We start from the raw sequence: 17098 nt of genomic DNA, 5'->3' as shown, positions 1-17098 counted from the left end.
TTTTTTATTTTATTTTTTTATCTTTTGAGTTATTCACATTGTAGCAGCTAATGCATTTCTCACAAAATAAACTGGAAACATTAAGTAATTTTAGCTTAGCTTTAAGGAACAGTACTTCAATTGCACATCATTCCATGCTTCAAAGTGGGTGGTCTAATGGAGAAGCCTAATCTGTGTGACCTTTGACCTCTGGAGCAGAACAAGTTGCTGGCTCAGGTGTATGTATGTGTATGTGTGTGTGTGTGTGTGTGTATGCAAGTATCTGCAGAGAATGGAGGGTTCCAGTTCTCTGATAGCTCTTTAGAGAGCCAGTGAACCTTGTACCGGCTCGGTCACTACAGATTAAACGGTCTGATTTGATGCATTTAATCTTATTAATTGAGGCTCTAAAACATTATGCTTTTCGTTCTTTATAACTTCATCATAACATACTTTGAAATGCAAATCTGCAATGCCATCAAGTCTAATACAAGAGAATGGTAATCCTATTGAAAATATTTTAAAGAAAATTGTAAATGTTTCATCTTAATTACTTGTCTTTTTGCATTTTTTGTGTCCTTTCAGGCACTAAAATACATTGGTAATAAAGTGAGGCGTCAGCGCATGTGGGGCGGCCCTAAGAAAACCAAGATGGAGGAGGCCAGAGAGCTGTTAGCTTCTACCATCCTTACCCATGTACCTGTACGTCATTTTAAAATGAACTTAAACATAAAGTTCTTGGTCTCCCCACATCCAAACAGGCTTCTGATAATCTTCCCCATGCCTTCATTCTTCTTTTAACTGTCTTCATTATGGAATATGCAGTTGAAATCAGAGTATAAATAGTTTGTTAGCTGTTTTTTGGACCTGTCATGTGTTTGTGTCTCACAGGTAAAGGAGTTTAACTTTCGAGCTAAGTGTATCTACCTCGCTGTGATGGTACGTAGAGTGATTCTCGCTCAAGGGGACAACAAGGTGGACGATCGAGATTACTATGGAAACAAACGTCTGGAGTTGGCTGGCCAGGTATCTGCTGCTTTAATAACAGGTCTTCTGTAACTTCTGTACATAATCATTCAGCAACACATGCAAAATGTCCTTAATTGTACAGCAGCCTTTGTTTGTTTTTGTTAAAAGAAATGTATACTTTTCTTCAGAAAAGATACATTACATTGATAAAGTGATAGTAAAGACTTTGTTCCTTTGGCATTGTTGTGAAAAAAAGTATATTTAAAACAAATGCTGTTCTTTTGAACTATTAATCAAAAACTCCTGAAGCAGCACAACTGTTTTCATTAGATAATATTAAAAAAAGTTTTTTGAGCACCAAATCAGCATATTAAAATGATTTCTGAATGATCACGTGACACTGAAGACTGGAGTAATGATGAAAATTCTGGCCTGTGTCATGTCCTGATTCCTTTAAAGGGGTGGTTGATTATGATTTCACTTTTCTAACTTTTCTAACACTAGTTAGTGTGTAATGTTGCTGTTTGAGCATAAACAACATCTGCAAAGTTACAAAGCCAAAGTTCAAAGCAAAGGGAGATATTTTCTTTTAAAGAAATTACTTTTTAAGGACTACAACAAACGGCTGGTAGGGACTACACAAGCTTCCTCCCGGGTTAGTGACATCACTAAACCTAAAATTTGCATAAACCCCGCCCCCGGGAATGCAATTTATAGATTATCATGACAGAATATGCAAATCAGTGACTAGAACATAACTACACACAAACTATCTAAAATCATCAACTAACCATTCAGAAATGTCTACATGTTGTCACTTCTTCTTGAGTCTCTCCATCATTGTTTGACTCCAGTTTGAACAAAAAAGGCTAAAAGTTTTTGAAATTTCCAGTGCATGTTGTGTCAGGTAAAAGGACACAAGCTGTTGAAGCTCCGCCCCCTGTGCTGGGAGCAGCAGCTCATTTGCATTTAAAGGGACAGACACAAAAACGGCGCATTTTTGCTCACCCTCAAAAAGTGACAATTTTAACATGCTATAAAAAAATCTGTTGAGTATTTTGAGCTAAAACTTCACATACACACATCAATCAAAGACTTATAAATCTTGTGAAAAGGGCATTATACCACCCCTTTAAAAAAATGTTTACGGTACTGCTCAAACTTCAGCTGACTGATGTTTCCAACCGCTTGGTATTTATGCAGATGAACGCAAGGCTCATGAAATATTCAATTTAAAATGAAGAAAATACGATGACGTGCAGCGCCACTTTTTATCCATCCATCCATCGCTCTCCTTTATTCCATCTCTGTCTGCCTTTTCCATTCACACCCCCTATAATTCTATTAAGAATGACTGACAGCCCCTCCAAGCTCAGGCCGTTAATTATGATAATGCTTGTTTATTTATCTGTTTTTATCCTGCGTGGCACAGACAGTATTTGGAAGCTGAACTAAAGATTAGAGCGCATAACGTTTGTTCAGTATCTCTTTTGAGATTGGCGCTCATGTACGGATGATTTCATATTACAACCTGCATATGGGCGCCGTCTCGCTTCTGCGAGCAAACATTTTCTGGACTCTTGTCTAACATAACTGATCTCTCTTTCTCAGTCTTTACTCTCATTAGACGCACTGTTGGCCTCTCATGAAACTGATCAGAAGCCAAAACCAGCAGATACAGGCTTGGCTAGCACCCAATCCCTCACCTTCCCTTTTGTTTCTTCTCTGCTTGTCATTATAATACCGTCATTATTTTCCCAATGCTTTGTTTCATCTGCGCCCCCATTCTTCTGCCTTTCTCTCCATTCCCAGCCGTCCCGCTTTTGTTGTGGGTGAGATATGTGGCAGCAACGCCCGACTGCAGCCCAGCCAAACTCAGGGATTTCTCCTCTTTATTATAATTTAGCCCGGCTATGACAAAAGAATAGCTGCCTTGACTGGAGCGATTGAGCTAATCCACCAGCCCGACTGTGATAATGTAATTACCGCTGTCTTAAGTCCTTTAATTTCCCCCCACCAGCTCCGAGGTGGGGTGTGTTTATGTGTGTACATGCTTGCTTACATTAGTGTGTGAGCAATTCGGAGTTAGTGAGTGACAGGAACCCTTTCAGCAAGGCTTTACACGCACATGCCCACTTTCCAACACCTCCAATCTCTTTCTCCTCATTTACGATTCCCTGACATTCAACTAATTGGCCTGGCTGGGCCATGGAAGCTTAATTTCTTTATTAATTTTCGATGAGGATGTTTATTTTCACGTATGCAAATATGGTGCACAAAAAAGCCTGAAAGGCCGGGTCAAATTTATCAGAGCATAAAAACACCTGTTTATTAAATCTGGGATAAGACGACGGAGAGAAGGGAGGTTTAGAGCTAGATAGAGTTAATAAAAAAAAATTCTTGTGGTAATTTCAAAGGCTGTTAATGACTGGAATACAGATATAATGTAGTGTTGTGTTGCAAGATAACACACCGGTGCAGGATTTTCCTCATTTCGGGGAATCGATTTGTAACGCTTTATGTTTCTGCGTTCCTTAAGCTCCTGTCCCTGCTGTTTGAAGATCTGTTTAAGAAGTTTAACTCCGAGCTGAAGAAGATCGCCGACCAGATCATCCCCAAGCAGAGAGCAGCTCAGTTTGACGTGGTGAAGCACATGAGACAGGACCAGATCACCAATGGCATGGTTAACGCAATCTCTACTGTGAGTCCAGACAATCAGCAGTCCATCAGTCACCAATGCACAGGGCAAGACACATCAGGAACTTAAACAGCATTGCAAGAGTTTCTATGTTTGTTTCACTATCCATACCACTGTTTTGATTTAAAAAAAATTGTCTGTAAAACATTTCAATTAATTTCAAACATTTAATCAAGAGTCTTTAGAAGATTTTTAAGAGAATGAGATGCAAATTCAGTCAGGTATGTCTAAACTTTTGACTGGTTGTGTATTTAATTCAAAGTCAGCACAATGTTACCTAAGTGTTATTTATATACTGTTATAGTGTGTTTTATGATATATTTTGAAGTATTTTTTTATTTTTAGCTTTATTTTTATGTGCTTTTCTAATTTTTATTAGATTTTGCTTTTTAAAAACATATTTCTGTACAGCTTTCATTTTTTTCTTTAATTGTGTGTAATGTGTCTTCCAGGGGAACTGGTCTCTAAAGAGGTTTAAGATGGACAGACAGGGTGTGACTCAGGTTCTCTCCCGCCTCTCCTACATCTCAGCCTTGGGCATGATGACCAGGATCTCCTCTCAGTTTGAGAAAACCAGGAAGGTTAGCGGTCCCCGCTCCCTTCAGCCCTCCCAGTGGGGCATGCTGTGCCCTTCAGACACACCTGAAGGAGAGGTCAGTGTTTCTCATTTACAAAACACCACCAAATTTTGAAGAATTTTCACACTGCTCTTTTCCATGAAGTGAAACTGCATTCATTTTTGCTTAATTATTTTCAATTAATTTATGAAGTCAAATCAATTGTATCGGTTGACCACTAATTTATTGTCTTTATAAAAGTAATTTCTATTCACACGGCTGTATAATTGTTGTCTAGGCTTGTGGTCTGGTGAAGAATCTGGCTCTGATGACCCACATCACCACTGACATGGAGGACGGCCCCATCGTCAAGCTGGCATTTAACCTAGGAGTGGAGGACGTCAACCTTCTGTGTGGAGAGGAGTTGTCCTACCCCACGGTCTTCCTCGTCTTCCTCAATGGTATCTGCTGTACACAGGCAGAACAAAAGCAAAACAGCACGTTCTTCTCCCCTTTTTTTTTTTCAAGCACACAGACAGACTACAGGCATTTGAATAATATTCAAATGAACCTCTGCCATTCCACGACTACAAAAGAGTGTGCCATTGATTACCTTTTAATGTCATGTCACAGAAAGCTCACCCCATTAATTAATTCATGTATATGTTTTTCACAGCGCTGATAAGTTACAAATTATAAAGGCCTCTGCTGTGGCTAATTAATTAGCAAACACAGCAGGTGTCAATGCATAAATAAATACAATCCCTCCCAAGTTAATCCACAAACATACTTTGACTCACAACATTGAGGCTGTGTATGCATCTGGGTGGCACCATAGTGGGTCTCTCATATTGCTCGAACAAGCCAAAACTTTTCCTTTGAACGTGCATTAATACTGCTGTCACACATGTAAATCTTAATTAGTTCATGATAAACCATATTTTATGTTTATTTTTTAGTGTGTGAATGCACCCAGGTTCCTTATCAGGCATGAAACTATAGTTTTATACTATAAAAAAAAAATGTGGGTCCTTTTTCTAGGTAACATTCTTGGAGTGATCAGAGACCATCAGAAGTTGGTCTACACCTTCAGGCTAATGCGAAGAGCTGGTTTTATAAACGAGTTTGTGTCTATCTCAACTAACTTGACTGACCGCTGTGTGTATATTTCTTCTGATGGGGGCCGTTTGTGCAGGTACCAGAAAAAAGGTTTTTTTTTTTTTTTTTTTTTATATCCCGAAATTATGCAAATAATTGTTTTAAAACCAGTACCAGATGTTAGTTTCCTTATATTGCTCAAAGACATGTTGTGTTGCATTCTGTGTGCTCTGGCAGACCCTACATCATTGTGAAGAATGGACAGCCAGCTGTGAAGAACAAACACATTGAGGAATTGTCTCAGGGCTACAGGTGCGTTTGAAGCCGATCAATATTTGAAAGTTGCATTTGAATGGGGAGTCCAGTATGCAGATTTTAGTCTTTATGCATGCCTTTTCATTGTGTTCCTACCACCCATTTTTCCCTGTAGAACATTTGAGGACTTTCTTCATGAGAGTCTGGTGGAGTATCTGGATGTAAATGAGGAGAATGACTGTAACATTGCTTTATATGAGCACATGATCAGCAAGTGAGTACTCATAAGCCCAATAATTCAGGCCTTAAAAGTATTTGGACACTTGAACCACACCTCAAAATGTATGAATGTCATTGCAATAGAAAACCTGTTTAGTGTTTAGCTTGAAAATGTGACATTCTTTCAAATAAATGTTACCTGATGTCTTATTTTGTTATCTGATATAATATAGCTGTGGGGAAGAATGATATATCTGTACCATATTCATTATCTGATAATATTAGAGAATTTGATTTCAATTTTTTTTTTTTTATAAATTGTAATAACTGTAATAATAGTAGCTACTGGATATTTAATTGTACATAAATTACTTACTGTACACAAATTCTATAATATTTTTAGATTTTAGGGTTTTATTTTTAATTCACTTCATAGACAAAATGTTAGAAAATTGTATTATCAGCCATAACATTAATACATATTTAACTGTATTTTCCTTTTTTGAAGTGATTCCAATCATTTTTCAAGCAATTCAAAACCTGAAGGAAATAATCCATCATTTATCGGCTTTAATATATCTGGCAATTTTTTTTATTGGGCCGATAATGATAACATTAAAAATGAACATATATCGGATGATACCGATTTGGTGGCCAATATATCGTTCATCCCTATAAAAAGTAAAAAAAAACACTAATTCAGGTTCAATCTTCTGAATATTCCAGCTATGCTATATGTTTTATTCAGGGAAACGACCCATTTGGAGATCGAGCCGTTCACGCTGCTGGGGGTCTGCGCTGGTTTGATTCCTTATCCTCATCATAACCAGTCCCCCAGAAACACCTACCAATGTGCCATGGGCAAGCAGGCTATGGGTAAGACTACTACAGTCTCCATGTCCAAGCATCCTGGAGGACTAGTCGCACTTACAAACGCAGACATCCACACACACTCCTATTCAGTCACAGACACACTCACTTTCACACTGACATTCAAAACCTTTGACGCACACACCACATTCTGTATGTATGTGGACATCAAACATCGCCTGCTTGCGTAGTCATGCTTTTGTGAGTGTGTGTGTGTGTGTGTGTGTGTGTGTAGAGGCCTTTCCCTGCCAGTGTCTCTGAGTGTCATTAGGCATTCATTGTGTCCTGAGCTCAGTGTGCGGAGCAGGGTTAGTGTGCTCAGCTGCGCAAGAGGGAGAGAGCACACACACTCCGCTGCCCTGGTTACCAAAACTACTTAAACCTCTCCTGGCCACCACCCCCATTACAAAACCACTGAGAAGACTGCTACTATATTTGGCCCAATATCCTCAGCCTTGTCTTCTTTTTTCTGGACGGACAGCCCCATACATGTGCAAATCCAGTTGTGTGGCCCCAGCCCTATTATCACACACTGTGTGCTTGTACCCTGATTGTGGAGTAATAGCATCTGACAAATGTCAAGGCCTCAAGGGACGGCGGCTATTATACTATAACCTAACCCCCCCCACCCCAGAGATTTTAACACTGCCGACACCAGCCTTCACATCAACACCCCTCAGACAGTCAGTTAAATGTGATTAGATGTGCAATAATTGTTTCATATTGTTTAAATTTGATATTTTAATGGAGCGACAAACCCTTTAAGTTAAGAAAACCCTTAGTAGTAATTGTAAAGGCTTTATTATAATATATAATATAATATTTTAATAATTAATTAATAAATAAATATAATAATTATAATATTTTACAGTAAGGTTCTATACATTAACATTTGTTAATGCAGTATCCAGGACTAATAAATAATTAAATAATAAAAAATATTTTCATAATAGGTCATGATGTTAAAAATGTATTAGTATAGTACAAATTGACATTAGTTAATGCATTATGATCTATCATAAATTAACTATTAACAATAGTATATTATTAATTAACATGAACCTAGACTTAAAAATGTTAAAGTATTGTTCTTTGTTAGTTCATGGTAATGCATTAAGTGTTAAAGGGATAGTTAACCCAAATGTGAAACATTATTTATTAATAATTCACCCTTATCCACCCTTGTTCTAAACCTGTATGATTTTCTTTCTTTTGTGAAACATAAAATAAGATATTTTGAGGAATGACGCTGCGTTTTGTTTTTGTTTTTCCATTCAATGAAAGTCAGCAGGGTCTTATTTTGTTTAAATTTCCAACATTCTTCAAAATATGTTCTGCCCAAGAAAGACAAACATGAGGGCGAGTAAATAATGACAGAATTTAAATTTTTGAGTGGATCAATCTATCTATTCAAATTTAACCTTAAGTGTCACCACCTTTATTAACTTCAGAGGTTTGTTTTAACCCATTGCTGATGTTTTTCCTATTTTGAATGTTTTGTCAGTTATTAAAATGTGTTTTTCTTGTTCTAAAATTTTGCTACTTTGTCGAATAGAGCAATGTTAAAAATACAGCATAATACCTAATATAGTGTATCATATATGACATTTATTAGCCAATAAAAAGTGTAAAAAATCCCAAAATAAATTATATTAATTATGTTATGTAAAATATATTACAATATTATCTCATTTATATACTGAGGCAGCATTAAGTTATTATTTTTCCTCATTTACATCTTGCTTTTGAGTTTTTGCTCAACATCATTTCTTCTCTGTTTCTGATCAGGAACTATTGGTTATAACCAGAGGAACCGTATAGACACCCTGATGTACCTGCTGGCGTACCCACAGAAGCCCATGGTGAAGACGAAGACCATCGAGCTGATTGACTTCGAGAAGCTTCCCGCAGGCCAGAACGCCACTGTGGCTGTGATGAGCTACAGTGGGTATGATATAGAAGATGCCCTGGTGCTTAATAAGGCATCTCTTGACAGAGGTCAGAACTAAACATTTAATGCTGCTTGCTTAATTTAAACACACTCAGTTTTCTTTAAACAGTCAGTGCTGTTATTAGCTTTCTGAAGTGACTATATTACATTTCCATATAAAATTGAAAAACAAATCTGAGACATAAATGGTGTTAGTGGAAAAAAGGCTTTTACTTCTATTTTGTTCATGGTTCGTTGTCGTCTGTTGTTCTTCTGTCTTATATTAGGCTTTGGTAGATGTTTGGTGTACAAGAATGCTAAGTGCACCTTGAGGCGGTACACCAACCAGACCTTTGACAAGGTGATGGGTCCGATGCTGGACGCCGAAACACGCAAGCCCATTTGGAGACACAGCATCCTGGACGCTGATGGCATATGCTCGCCTGGTGAGACTTAGAAAGTTAAAAAACTCTTAGAAAGTTATAGTTAGTTCAACTGTATTTCAGCCGAATAATCTTTAATATATTAATCTAAGGATATGTATTGAAGTTTTGTATGTCACGTCTCTGCCAGGTGAGAAGGTCGAGAACAAGCAGGTGCTGGTGAATAAGTCCATGCCCACTGTCACCCAAACTCCACTGGAGGGCAGCGCCCAGCCAGGCCAACCCCAATACAGAGACGTGCCAGTCTCGTAAGAAACTAATTCATTTTCTAAAAGCCTCGCAAACGTTTTTTTTTTCTTTTTCTCACACACCAACCAAAATACTTACTTTTTTCATTCTATAGGTACAAAGGAACGACAGACTCCTACATTGAGAAGGTGATGATCTCCTCCAACGCCGAGGACGCCTTCTTGGTCAAGATCCTGCTCAGGCAGACACGTAGACCAGAGATCGGAGACAAGTTCAGCAGTCGACATGGGCAGAAAGGTACTGCAAGGATCCAGACCAGCATATTCTCCTCTGCTTTAGTAGATACTAGCGGATAAAACACAATTTCAGCATTGTTCCGAAATTAAGACAATGAACCCGTCTTAATAACAAGTGGGAAGAGATGTTACTAAACTTGTTTTTTGATGTCAGTTTTATTTTCAGTGTCCAAGCTTTATCGTCTCAGCTGGCCCTCCCATCCTCTTCAACACTTTTTTTTTTTTCCCCGCTGCCTGTTTTTCAATTAATTAGCTTGTTGTCCCATGCCAGACTATGCAAATTTATAACAGCAGCGGCGCAGTCCTGGGAAAGTGTTTACAGCCCCCATTGTTTTTGAGCACCTCCGCTGAGAGAGCTGGTCAGTATGATGTTTTAATCAGAGCGTTAACTGGCGCCATGCATAATTCACTCATTTCATTAGCGGAGGTCGTCCACTGGCACTCATCACGGGACGTGACAGTGAGGAGGGGTCAGGGAGGGGTTAGCCGCAAACCGCCCGAGATGCTATTTACTGCTCTTTTTAAAGGAGCTTTTGGTATTTAAAGGAGCAGGCAAGTGTCGGTGGACCAGGATAACACAGGGCAGCTAATTGTTGTTGTGAAGGATAGTGCCGTTCTCTTGAATGTCTTTTGTGTTTAGAGGTGGGCTTTTATTGAACGGTCCCACTTGGAGAAGTTGAGCTGTGTTTTCCAGAGGTGTATGACTGCGCTGCCAACCGCACAATAATGTTCAGCAGGAATTAATTTACTTTTCTATATTGCTTCGCAGTGTTTGTGGTGCTTTAATTAATGTGTTGCCTATGCGCGCACTAAACGGGCACTTTAGGTGCTTTTTGTCAAAAATTTTGTTCATGAGAACGCTGTACTTCAAAGAAAGAGATTTGGCTACCTTTTGGGTCGAAAGAAAGCCCATTAAAGACGTCCCACTGTGGTTTGGAGCCATTGGCTTTTAGAAAGATTCACAGGAGTTTTGTCTTACTCATTTTAAACCCCTCCTTCGTCCCGCGCCCCCCCATTCTGACCAGCCTCTACCACCCTCATAAGATCCGGTCACCGGAGAACGATAGGTTAATTATTTACCGGTGACCCAAACACACACCGAAGCGCTCGCGCACACACACATATAAACGGACACACACACTCTGATACTCACACAGCTGTCTTGGCAGGGTTCATTGTGCGAGCCGCCACAGAGGGGCTGTATAGCCAATGATGGAGGGCCATGGACTCTTACTGCTGTCCTGCTTTTCTTTGCTGATTTCATGCCTCTTTTATCATTCACTCTCACACAAAACAAACAACACAGAGGATGTGTGCTATGGGAACCGCTCTAGCTTATCTCTCTTGCTCTTGCTCACTTTCTCTCATCTTCCCCTAAGAAATCCTTCTACCTAATAGGGCTGCTATAACGACATTTTGGCCATTGATTTGTTTCTATGATTTATTTCAGCAAACAATTATTTCCTGTACTTAATGTTATTTGACTACTAAAAAAGTATGCAAATTGTGCAAAAATAAGCTTTTTAACAGACACTACTGTTCAAAAGTTTGGGGTTGGGAAGATTTTTTTTAATCAAGGATGCATTAAATTGATCAAAAGTGACATTAAAGACATTCATAATTTTGCATAAGCTTTATAATTCAAATAAATGCTGTTCGTTTGAACTTTTTATTGATCGAAGAATCCTTTAAAAAGGTATCACAGTTTCCATTAAAATATTAAGCAGCACAACTCTTTTCAACATTGATGCGAAAATAAATGTTTGTTGAGCACCAAATCAGCATATTGGAATGTTTCTGAAGGATCATGTGACTGAAGACTGGAGTAATGGCTGCTAAAAATTCAACTTTGCCATCAGGAATAAATTACATTTTTAAAATGCATTCAAATAGAAAACCGATATTTTAAGTTGTAATAATATTTTTTACTGTATTTTTTTGACCAAATAAATGAAGCCTTTCTAGGCATAAATACATTTTAAATTAAATACAAGTCCAAACTTTTGAGCTGTAGTGAAACTTGATTTTATTTATAATAATTATTTAAAAAAAATTACTACCATAAAGTGACATCACTGCCAGATGTTCCCTGACTATCTATTGTGAAATTCGTTGTTTATTTTCATTATCATTTATTTTTTGTTGATTCATTGTTGCAGTGCTTTAGGCTAAATTTTATCAAAATATTGAGTAATCTGTGCAAAATTATATTAATGTGTTTAAACTATTTCCAGTATGAAAAACTGATATATGAATAGGATATATATGTAATATATATTTAAAAAATATATATTTTTTGACTGCCCAAGTTCTCGAAAGCCCAGATTTTTTATTTTTTTTTGCATATGGATGTATCGCTCTCCTCAGCTGAACCTTTCTTTGTGCGCTCTATGGTAAAGGGGAAACTATGGGTGTATAATCCCTTCTCACTGTCCAGCTAAGCACCTCTCCTCACTTCCTGCCCCTGTTCTTCTCTCTTTTATCACTTGCAAATGGCCAAATAATGTGTTTGCTCTGGCTGCAGGAAGAGTGAGGAGCTCTTCTGCAAACATTTACACTCTCACTGGCTGCTTTGGACCACTTTCATTCCATCCTGCAGCCTGAATTTCCAACGGTTCCACTTCAGCAGACATGAATACGTCTGCTTTATAGGCCGTTAGACTAGATGAGTTACGCAAACCTCACACTTTTTCATCTAGCATTTGTATGTGATTGAAATCACTCAAAACTCAATTAAGCTTTATGGGAAAGGTCTGCTCTAACAGGGTGGAGTTAACATTTCTTGCTGCCAGTTTGAATATAGGGATGTCTTTGATTCTAACTTTAGTAATTAAATGCATTTTATGTATCTGTAAATAACATGGGCCACTCTCTCTGTAACAGGTGTGTGTGGACTGATCGTTCCTCAAGAGGACATGCCCTTCTGTGACACCGGAATCTGTCCTGACATCATCATGAACCCTCATGGTTATCCCTCCAGAATGACTGTACGTCCTCTCCCATCATCAGATTATTTTACGTTTATCTTTTAATGAGTTTACTTTTGGTAACACTTTTTGATGGTCTGCTTTAGACATTCTACTAACTATAAGTAACTTTGCAACTACATGTCAACTAACTCTCATTAAACTATTAGTAGAGTATTAGTAAACTGTTGGGTTTGGGTTTGGTGTTAGGGTTCAAGTTACTAGAGTAAGTTGACATGTAGTTGCAAAGTTTGAATGTGTGTTGTGGGACCATCAAAATAAAGTGTCAGCGGATATTAAGCAGACAGTCTAATAATACTTTGAGAGTTAGTTGACATATAGTTGCAAAGTCACTAATCGTTAGTAGAATGTCTAAAGTGGACCATCAAAAGTGTAACCAAACTTTTTATTCTAAATTATTTTTTTATAGAACATTTTAAAAAGCAGTTATGCAAGATATTTTATGCATAATTATTATTGATCTTCAGATTTTAATATATATTTAGAATATTTCAATATTTTATTAGGATGCTTTATAACACAGCTCACTGGAATACTGACTACTAAACTATAAATGAGTGATGTCCCAGGCAACTAATTAAAATCAATATTTTAAGTCCATTTATGTGGTAATAAGCCATGTAATAAGCAGGATAAAGCATATCAGCTGGCTATTTTGCAATAAATGCATATTCCTTTTATTAGCTGAGATTTTTAAATTAATTTAAATGATTTTTAAATATATATATATATATATATATATATATATATATATATATATATATATATATATATTCTAAAAATGTTTTTGAGTCTCTTATGCTCAACTAAGCTGAATTATTTTATAAAAGTGCAGGGGAAAAACAGCAATATTGTGAAATATTATTACAATATAAATTTTAAAATATTTCTGTGATGGCAAAGCTGATTTTTTAGCATCATTACTTCAGTCTTCAGTGTCACATGATCCTTCAGAAATCATTCTAATATGCTGATTTGCTGCTCAAAAAACATTTCTTATTATCAATGTTAAAAATCAATGTGCTGCTTAATAATTTTATGAAAACTCTGTTTAAAAAAACAAATTCTTGATGAATAGAAAGTTCAAAAGAACAGCATTTATTTCAAATAGACATCTTTTTTAACATTATAAATATCTTTCCTGTCACTTTTGATGCTCCTTTGCTGAATAAAATAATTAATTAATTTATTTTAATTAAATAAATATTACTGACTGTAAACTTTAGTGGATTTCTGGAATGCATGTTCCTCTTTTCCTAAGATTGTCAAAGTTTTTGTCTTGTTTTCATATACAATGCAGTTTTCAGGGACACAAGTTCCTAATTTTGAGCTCTGTGTTTGGGTGCACACAGCAGGCGTCATATAGGAAATAGTTTGAGCCAAGTAAAAGATTCCTCTCAGTGACAGAGAGGGGTCAAAGATCTTCCGGCTCTTTCTGTGCGTGACCTCAGTAAAGGCTACTGTCGTGCAGCGGTGCGTGACCTCAACATGATGTCACACTCGCATTCACCAGCTGCAGCGTCAGGAAAACTGTCCTACAGAGAATCTACACCGCTGCATTAAAAGAAATGTGTTAGGGTCCCATGATTATTAGTTGCCTGGTTTGTTCTGTGTCAGGTTGGGAAGCTGATTGAGCTGTTGGCGGGTAAAGCCGGGGTGCTGGATGGCCGTTTTCACTATGGCACTGCTTTCGGGGGCAGCAAAGTGAAGGACGTTTGTGAGGATCTGATCCGCTATGGATACAATTACCAGGGCAAGGATTACGTCACCTCAGGCATCACAGGGTAAAAATTGTACAAAAAAATCACTCTTGTTCATTTACATAATCATTTATATTTCACTAGTACAAGTTAGTTTAGTTATTAAAGCTTCATTTAATATTGATTGATCAGTTACTGTTCATTTCACTGATAATGATATGTACCTTGAAGTCGCTTTGGTTAAAAGTGTCTGCCACGTGTAAATGCATGTACATGTTAGTTATATTTGCATATTTGTATATTGCAAAAATCAAAAGAGCCACCAGAGGGTGTTTTCCCAATGGCACTTTACCTTAATTAATTAATCAATTCTTATTATTTGCTCTTAGGGAACCTCTGGAAGCCTACATCTACTTCGGTCCAGTCTACTATCAGAAACTGAAGCACATGGTGCTGGATAAAATGCATGCTAGAGCACGTGGTCCGAGAGCGGTACTCACTAGGTAAGAAAGTCGAAAATGTGTGTTCTCTAAAATTTGAATTGTAATGTCTGCTCAATAAGGTAACTGTATTATTCAGGATTCTATGTAATGTAATGCAGGCAGCCCACTGAGGGTCGTTCCAGGGATGGTGGTCTCCGTCTGGGAGAGATGGAAAGAGACTGTCTCATTGGCTACGGAGCCAGCATGCTGCTGCTCGAGCGGCTGATGATCTCCAGTGATGCTTTTGAGGTGGACGTGTGCGGGCAGTGTGGCTTGCTGGGATATTCAGGATGGTCAGTAAAATTGTACCCAAAAAAAATCGGGCAATAACTACTTTTCAGCAATAATCATATAATGGTGTATAATAGTCAAATGCATCACAGGGATTAATTTGTGAGAATTTTCTGTCTATTTATGGCAGGTGTCATTACTGCAAGTCTTCGTGTCATGTGTCGTCTCTACGAATTCCATATGCCTGCAAACTGCTCTTCCAAGAATTGCAGTCCATGAACATCATCCCTCGCCTCAAACTGGCTCGCTACAACGAGTGAAGGGGAGTGATTACAGCAAGGTGGTGTCATACAGTATTAACATCTGCATAAGACATTGTTTAAGCTTCAAGTGAGGCTTTGAAAGATCTTTTCATTTTTGTATATCTTATAAGATATTTGTTTATGTATAAAAAGAAGTGCCTGCTTGAATGTTTTTTTTTTTTTTTTTGGCATTTCCTTTAGTTTATGGATGTTTGCTGTCCTAAAAATCTAGATTTATTTGTTTCAGTTTACCTTCAGAATAAGATTGTTTTGTTTTTTTTGTTCTTTACAATAAACTAATAAATTGTGAATGTAAATTATGAAAAATGTCTACATTTGTTTTTATGTTGCATGTCATGACAGTTCTTTTTTTCTTTAGTGCGATCATTAGGAAGTTTTGGGGGTGGAAGTATTGAGCAATCTTGATGAAGTGTTAATGTGACAACACTGACAGCAGAAAGGAGCTTGTTGCAACATTGACCACCTTCCCACTTTGCTGCTACTTTTTTTTTTTTTTTTACACTAAATCATCCACTATTCAGAGATTGCTCCCACCCACTAAGCAGCCGTGGAAGGCTTTGATTGGAAGAATGCATCTCACATCGGTAGAATGGGCTCTGACAGTGCGGCTCGCTCACTGGTTGGGGGGGGTATAAGGGTCTGAGGGTGTCTCTTTTTGCCGGCTGCACCTGTCCTAGCTAATGAGGGGCTAATGAGACTGAGAGTAGACGAACAGAAAAAGGAAGTCCTCTGAGGAGAGGATGCAAAGATTCCCTTCCTCCTCCCTCCTTTCCTTCACAGCCTCCATCTTTAAAACTGTAATTAAGGAAATTTTCATTGATGTTTTGCTCTCTCTTGCCATACACTTCCCAGCTTGTTAGAGGTGCTGGTTAATCCATACACTTTCAAATGACTGCTGGGATATTGGCCTTTTGATGAAGCCTTCCATTCGTTTTTTTTGTTTTTTTCCTGTTTCTTTGATGCATCGTAGTATTAGTTCTATTTTATGTTTTGTTTTGTTGTTGATTCCGTACTTATTGTCAAGATGAGAGGCACATTACTGTTCCAAGGTTTGGGGTTCTTAAGATTCTTTTAAGTTTTTAAAAGAATTCTCATATGCTCACCAAAGGCTGCATTTATTTGATCAAAAATGGATTAGAAACAATATTGTGAAATATTAAGTCAAAATAATTTTCTATTTTAACATATTTTAAAATGTAATTTATTCCTGTGATGGCAAAGTTTTCAGCAGCCATTAAGTTCCGTTCACACCAAGAACGATATCGTTTTGTCGCCTGTCGCTTAAATGCTCGAGCTCTTTAAAGCAAAATTGATTCTGATTGGCTATCAATGTTTTTTATCGTTCACCTGCTGAAAAAAAACTAAAAAAAGTTCTGAAAGTGATTCCAACGATATCTTTTCTCTGTGCCGTTATCATTATAGTTGTGGTGTGGACTTAGAACTATCTTTATTGTTATAGTTATCGTCTTTGGTGTGAATGTGCATTTTCAGTGTCACATGACTCTTCAGAAATCATTCTAATATGCTGATTTGGTGCTCAATAAATATTTATTATTAGAATTATCAATGTTGAAAACAGCTGTGCTGCTTAATATTTGTCAAATTATTTTAATATTTTATTAAGGATTCTTTGAATAGAAAGTTCAAAATTTTTAAAACATGCCTTGACTGTCACTTTTAATCAATTTAATGCATCCTTGCTGAATGAAAGTATTAATTTCAAATATACTGTAACCTTCCACTTGTGATCTAGTGTTGGTTTGCTTATAGCCCCCAAAAATATATTTTTTTAAGATGATAAAATATCACATCAATGGCATCTGCAAACAAATGAACTTTAAATAAAAGTTTAAACTTCTACAACAGTAAGTA

General features: G+C 37.3%; 1 protein-coding gene across 1 annotated transcript in view; it reads left to right on the top strand.

Moving 5' to 3' along the window:
* Positions 1-15536, top strand: part of polr3b (polymerase (RNA) III (DNA directed) polypeptide B) — a 23806-nt gene extending 8270 nt beyond the window's left edge. The window contains exons 11-28 of the mRNA XM_084124139.1: positions 565-681; positions 871-1005; positions 3488-3649; positions 4099-4299; positions 4502-4664; positions 5245-5398; positions 5539-5613; positions 5732-5830; positions 6524-6651; positions 8434-8643; positions 8863-9021; positions 9149-9266; positions 9362-9504; positions 12387-12490; positions 14108-14274; positions 14580-14693; positions 14792-14965; positions 15094-15536. Coding sequence (XP_083980265.1) covers positions 565-681; positions 871-1005; positions 3488-3649; positions 4099-4299; positions 4502-4664; positions 5245-5398; positions 5539-5613; positions 5732-5830; positions 6524-6651; positions 8434-8643; positions 8863-9021; positions 9149-9266; positions 9362-9504; positions 12387-12490; positions 14108-14274; positions 14580-14693; positions 14792-14965; positions 15094-15223 — 2553 coding nt within the window. The 3' untranslated portion in view covers positions 15224-15536. The remainder of the gene's footprint in view (positions 1-564; positions 682-870; positions 1006-3487; positions 3650-4098; positions 4300-4501; positions 4665-5244; positions 5399-5538; positions 5614-5731; positions 5831-6523; positions 6652-8433; positions 8644-8862; positions 9022-9148; positions 9267-9361; positions 9505-12386; positions 12491-14107; positions 14275-14579; positions 14694-14791; positions 14966-15093) is intronic.
* Positions 15537-17098: the final 1562 nt, after the last annotated feature.

Source organism: Abramis brama, assembly GCF_963993115.1.
Source record: "Abramis brama genome assembly, chromosome: 9".
Taxonomy (NCBI): domain Eukaryota; kingdom Metazoa; phylum Chordata; class Actinopteri; order Cypriniformes; family Leuciscidae; genus Abramis; species Abramis brama.
Note: the sequence above shows the minus strand (reverse complement) of the source record. Positions and strands in the feature narration are given on the sequence as shown.